At 34.0% G+C, this 6,120-nt stretch overlaps 1 protein-coding gene across 11 annotated transcripts in view; it reads left to right on the forward strand.

Annotated features, from left to right (window-relative positions):
• LOC108689916 (ryanodine receptor) overlaps positions 1-5,856 on the forward strand; it is a 44,853-nt gene extending 38,997 nt beyond the window's left edge. For 9 of the 11 annotated variants that reach the window (XM_018196881.1, XM_018196884.1, XM_018196883.1 and 6 more), the window contains 11 exons: positions 65-281; positions 396-1,251; positions 1,322-1,521; positions 2,617-2,863; positions 3,005-3,283; positions 3,455-3,741; positions 3,808-3,868; positions 3,967-4,245; positions 4,363-4,519; positions 4,591-4,756; positions 4,865-5,856. In XM_018196881.1, coding sequence (XP_018052370.1) covers positions 65-281; positions 396-1,251; positions 1,322-1,521; positions 2,617-2,863; positions 3,005-3,283; positions 3,455-3,741; positions 3,808-3,868; positions 3,967-4,245; positions 4,363-4,519; positions 4,591-4,756; positions 4,865-5,027 — 2,912 coding nt within the window. In that variant the 3' untranslated portion in view covers positions 5,028-5,856. The remainder of the gene's footprint in view (positions 1-64; positions 282-395; positions 1,252-1,321; positions 1,522-2,616; positions 2,864-3,004; positions 3,284-3,454; positions 3,742-3,807; positions 3,869-3,966; positions 4,246-4,362; positions 4,520-4,590; positions 4,757-4,864) is intronic. The other 2 variants (XM_018196875.1, XM_018196878.1) reach the window with 1 other exon arrangement.
• Positions 5,857-6,120: the final 264 nt, after the last annotated feature.

Raw genomic sequence — 6,120 nt, forward strand, 5'->3', positions numbered from 1 at the left:
TATATTTCTTTTCAATTTTGTTAAAAAAAATGAATAAAGTAATCAATATTCATGTAATTTAAAGGTAATGTTGTGAACGGGACAATTGGAAAACAGATGGTAGACACTTTGGTCGAATCGGCTAGTAATGTAGAACTGATTTTAAAGTACTTTGACATGTTCTTGAAACTAAAGGATCTTGTATCATCGCCGAGTTTCTTAGAAGTCGATCTTAACAATGACGGTTGGGTGTACCCTAAGGATTTCAAAGAGAAGATGGAACAACAGAAGAGTTATACCAGGTATTACGCTTGTAAAATTACCTATCATCTAATATTTTTCGAATTAAATTACTTTATATCTAAAATTTAAGATTTAAAGAAATCTAAATTTATTTATTTTTCAAATGTTTTCAGCGAGGAAATTGAATTTCTCCTGGCCTGTTGCGAGACGAATCACGACGGCAAGATCGATTATGTTACTTTCATGGATCGTTTCCATGAGCCGTCGAAGGAAATCGGTTTCAATCTGGCTGTATTACTCACCAATTTGTCCGAACACATGCCTAACGAACCGAGACTAGCCAGGTTCCTTGAGACAGCTGGCTCTGTTCTAAATTACTTCGAGCCATTCTTAGGCAGAATCGAGATCCTCGGTGGTAACAAGAAAATTGAGCGTGTGTACTTCGAGATCAAAGAGTCGAACATCGAACAGTGGGAGAAGCCGCAAATTAAGGAATCGAAAAAGACCTACTTCTATAACACGGTAGTTGAGGCTGGTGAGAAAGAGAAACTCGAAACCTTCATCAACTTTTGCGAAGATGCTATTTTTGAAATGCAACACGCGAGTGCGTTGATGACCGTAGAGGAAAGCGGCGGAATCGGCAAAGCGAGGGAATCGTCGTACACGTATATGACCGAGGATGATGAAGAAAGAAATAAAGATCCAATCAGGCGTGGTATACAAGCCATCAAAGATGGTGTTTACTTCTTCTTTTATATGTTCTCGCCTACCAATATTAAGAACAAGATTGCTGAAATGCAACAGATGACGATACCCGAGCTTTTCATTGGTTTCTTCAAGATGATTTTCTACGCCTTCTATTATTCTGGTTTCGGTGTTGGCTGTGTGATCAAGTATTTCATGAGACTTCTATTGACATTAATGAGAGGACCGCATGTGGAGGAGCCTGTTGTAATCAAGGAGGAGGAAGAGAAACCATCGAGACATTTACCTGCTTTACCACCGACGCCGGATGAATCGAATTTACAAGTAAAACTTTCTCAATAAATTATGTTAATACAACACTAAGAAATATTATTTAACAAATTCGCATATATAGGTGCAAGCCTTTGGAATGGATATAACGAAAGAAGAAGGAGGGCAAATAAAATTAGCGCCGCACGAATCGACTACTTCTACACCGCAATCCAGTATCGAAGAAACAGGTGAGAGTACACCCGAAGAGGGTACTGGCGAGGATGGAGCGAGAGCTGAAGGAGGAGAAAGCGAGCCGCCTGTTACTTTAGCTGATTTACTTGGGTTAGTATAAATATAATAGTCTATTATAATGAAAAATAATTAAATGATCTATAAAATTATAGTTAAGTTATTTTATAATTTTATTTTTAACGGTTTTATTTTTAACGTTATTAAATTTAAGTTTATTTGTCATGGTACAAAATGTGCTGCAAAATGGAAAACTTTAATACAAATTAAAAAGGAATGCCTAGATAGTACGCACATCTAAAATCAGAATATAAGATGTCTCAAAATATTTTTAAGACATTTTTAAGACGTCTGATGTCCAGATTTTGACAATCATGATGTTTCGACATTGGGCCAAAGTTTTACGTATTTGCAGATTCTCGTGAAACGAAGAAAATACGCCGCATGTCGCTACGATAATTTTCTATTGAGTTATAACGCTTCGAAAATTCGGCGGGCGCGTACGAATTGTTGAATAAGTGCGGCGTGCGCTTGTGTGTCACGTGCATATGACGCTTATGCTACTACGTTACTATACTACTACTACGGTCAGCTGATCAGCTGACCAATAGTAATCGTTTGACACGTGTTTCGCAATGCGAAGGCATGAGTGAGGCTCATGTCAGCGGCCTCACCTATTAGGATCACAGGTCGATATAATCGACAATATTTTCGCATAGAAAAATCGTAGCGAGATGATCTTGGTCATCTTGGAAAGCTGAAACTTTAGCGCTTCTAATGACCGCAGAATCATGTACCTAAGATAATCAGATCGTGAGATATCATCAGTTAATTACAAAAATATAATTAATTTTACTCCGAAACGATTAGCATCCTTGCAGCAGATATCAATATATCTTTAAATTACGATATCTCAAAAAATCATAACTGCTTAAAACAAATTGAAAAATGCATACTTTCCTTATTTATAACAATCATTTATATATTAGTATTATTATTATTATTATATATGTGTAATAGTTCTATTTTAGCATAAATTACATATTAGTGTTATTTTATCTTCCTTTTTTAAAATAGAATATTTTCATTTTACTGTACTGTATTAATTCAATTTAAATAATAATTAATTAATAAATTGTTTGTAAATTTTTTTTGTGAATTAAATGCTTTGTTACAATATTTGTTTAGCGGAGAACAAGCCAGAGCGCAAGCTGCCGCAGCGGCAGAAGCAGCGGCGGCGCAACAAGCAGCCATGGCAGCAGTTGAAGCCGAAGCAAAGCAAGAAATTTCAGTCGAACCTTCCACAGGATCGAGTATCGATCTGTCCGAATACAGTCATCGTATAGTATCCTTTTTGGCCAGGAATTTCTACAATCTGAAATACGTCGCGCTAGTTCTCGCCTTTTGTATCAACTTTATGCTACTATTCTATAAGGTTTATCAACATTTTCTATTATGATTTTTTTTTCTGTGCAAACACATAAATTAATAAATTAAGTATAAAAATCTAAGATTCTCTATAAATTCAAGTTTTGCATGTATATCGGTTTTTCATGTACATTAATTTTAAATCTAGGTTTCATCTTTGGCTGATGACTCGGACGAAGAAGGTAGTGGACAAATAGCGGATTTGTTAACGGAAATATCAGGCGAGGGGACATCGGGTTTGGCAGGTAGTGGCATGGAAATAGGCAGCGGTAGTGGTGAAAACGGTTCAGAAGAGGAAGACGAAGAGGTTCAGGAATTTGTAGAAGTGTCTGAGGATTATTATTATATGGCTCACGTCATGAGATTACTGGCTGCTCTTCATTCAATCGTTTCACTCGCTATGCTCGTCGCATATTATCATTTAAAGGTATTTGAAATTATAATAACAATAACTACACAATAATGAACAATCTTGAACATTTTTTTTCTATAATGTTTTCTATTGACAAAATATTTTAATAAATTCAATGATATGTATTCATATAATTATCGTAATTTAAACAATGAAATAATTTACAAAATATTTATATTTTTTCAGGTACCATTGGCTATATTTAAACGAGAGAAGGAAATTGCACGACGAGTAGAATTCGATGGATTATACATAGCCGAAACACCAGAAGAAGATGACATTAAAGCGCACTGGGATAAAATGGTAATATCAGCGAAGACTTTCCCCGTTAATTATTGGGACAAATTTGTAAAGAAGAAAGTCCGACAAAAATACAGCGAGACGTATGATTTCGATTACATCAGCAATTTGCTCGGAATGGAAAAGACTTCTTTCAGCCAGCAGGAAGAAGAAGGATCTGGCTTAATACATTTGTAAGTAGATATTATGTCTCAAGTCTTTCCGTGAGATTCTTTAATGTAAAAAGTAATTTTTTATAGCATTGTAAATATCGACTGGAGATATCAAATATGGAAGGCCGGAGTCACGATCACCGATAACGTAAGTTCTTTCAAGTAAATTTTCAGCGAGATTAATTCATGTATTTTATATGTAAATTATTTAAATTAAATACTTATATGTGCATATTTGATTTCTAGGCTTTTTTGTACAGTTTGTGGTACTTTACATTTTCAATCCTCGGCAACTACAACAATTTCTTCTTCGCCGCTCATTTGTTAGACGTCGCGGTCGGTTTCAAAACTTTACGAACAATCTTACAATCGGTAACACATAACGGCAAGCAGTTGGTCTTAACAGTGATGCTATTGACGATCGTAGTATACATTTACACTGTGATAGCCTTCAATTTCTTTAGAAAGTTCTATATACAGGAGGAAGACGATGAAACAGACAAGAAATGTCATCATATGCTAACAGTATGTTATACAGAAATACATAAAAAAAAATCTTTTTTTAATTATAATGTATTTCATCTATAAACTTTGCATTATTTTAATTTGAAACTGTTGATACACTTCTTTATTTACTTTCAGTGTTTCGTTTTCCATTTGTACAAAGGCGTAAGAGCCGGCGGTGGAATAGGCGATGAAATTGGTGAACCTGATGGAGACGATTACGAGGTTTATCGTATAATGTTCGACATTACGTTCTTCTTCTTCGTGATCGTTATTCTGTTGGCTATCATTCAGGGTGAGTATAATCGATTGATCTTCGATTGCAGTAGAAAAAAAAAACAATATTACATCGCGATTGATCCTTAGGTTTGATCATCGATGCGTTCGGCGAACTTCGAGACCAACTCGATAATGTAAAGACAAATATGGAGAGTAACTGCTTCATTTGCGGTTTAGGAAAGGAATATTTCGACGCAGTACCGCATGGGTTTGATACTCATGTGCAACAAGAGCATAATTTAGCAAATTACATGTAAATATTTATAAATATTTTATAAATATTTTATGCTTTTAATTTTACAATGAGATATCAGAAAAAACTTTTTATTATCAATTTCTATATAATTTTAAACCACAATAGGTTCTTCCTTATGCACTTGATTAACAAACCAGACACCGAATACACTGGTCAGGAGACTTACGTGTGGAATATGTATCAACAAAGGTGTTGGGACTTCTTCCCGGTGGGCGACTGCTTCCGCAAGCAGAACGAGACAGTAGAAGAAGAGGCCAAGAAAAAATAAAATTAATCCTGACTCTAATTAAGGTGACCAATAGAAACGATCGATCTTACTTGATGAAGAGGAACTCTCCTCATCGAACAGTGTCTTCGATAATTTAGCATAAATTTTTGCTCATCGAGAGTGCGTGATTAGCACTCATTTAAAATCAAATTTCGAAAGTTCTACATCTTACCTCATAACAACAAAGAAAGAATGTTTATCTTGTAAACTATGCCTCCGTTTTCCACTTGATAATTTATTCCGGCTAACTAATAGACTTTCTGACGTGTGAATGTAATGCATTAATTGCGTACTGCGTGTAATGAGGATTATAGAGAAATTCGTGTCTGATACCGCATCGGGGGAATTAAATTGAACATATTTTTCCAACTTTGTAAAAAATGACATAAACTGTATCATTAAAACCAGCAATTTTCTCTTTTAGATTATATTTCTAATACTAGATAGCAAAATCATTGACAAAAGCTCGATTTCCTTCGATCGGCGGTACGTTATTGTTAAATCGTTGGAAACGGCGGAACTGACTGCACAAATTTACATATTCATAGTTACAATATTGCCTTCTTTTCATACGTCGGATGATCTATACTGTATAATTTTATGCTATATCGCATAAAATACGAAAAGCGATAACAAGTTTGAGATATATAATGATAGAATAAGTAATTAAATTAAAGATGTTTAAAGTTTATGTAATGTGCAAATCTTTTTCTGACTTATGTGAAAGTGGGAACTTTTTGGACATTATATATGACTGGGCTCACGATATATCTGAGAATGTCAATATATTGTAAATAAAATTCTACAGCAGGACTATCTGGTAATAAATAAAGACATAATTCTTTATTTCGTTATATTAGAATCTCTCTTTAACCTTATGCACATCAGTTATATATTTTTTTTCAAATTTAATTTAAAACTTAAGCTTTATTAGCTTTATCTTCACAGAATAACTTTAAAATTTACAAATATATAAGAAATGTGTTAGAATCTACAAATTATTAATATCATTACGTTCTTATTTAATTTACTTAGATTGTGTATGGAAAAAATTTTTTAAACCTATATATATATATATATATAAAACAAAAAT

This window comes from Atta colombica, unplaced genomic scaffold (assembly GCF_001594045.1).
Source record: "Atta colombica isolate Treedump-2 unplaced genomic scaffold, Acol1.0 scaffold281, whole genome shotgun sequence".
Lineage (NCBI taxonomy): Eukaryota > Metazoa > Arthropoda > Insecta > Hymenoptera > Formicidae > Atta > Atta colombica.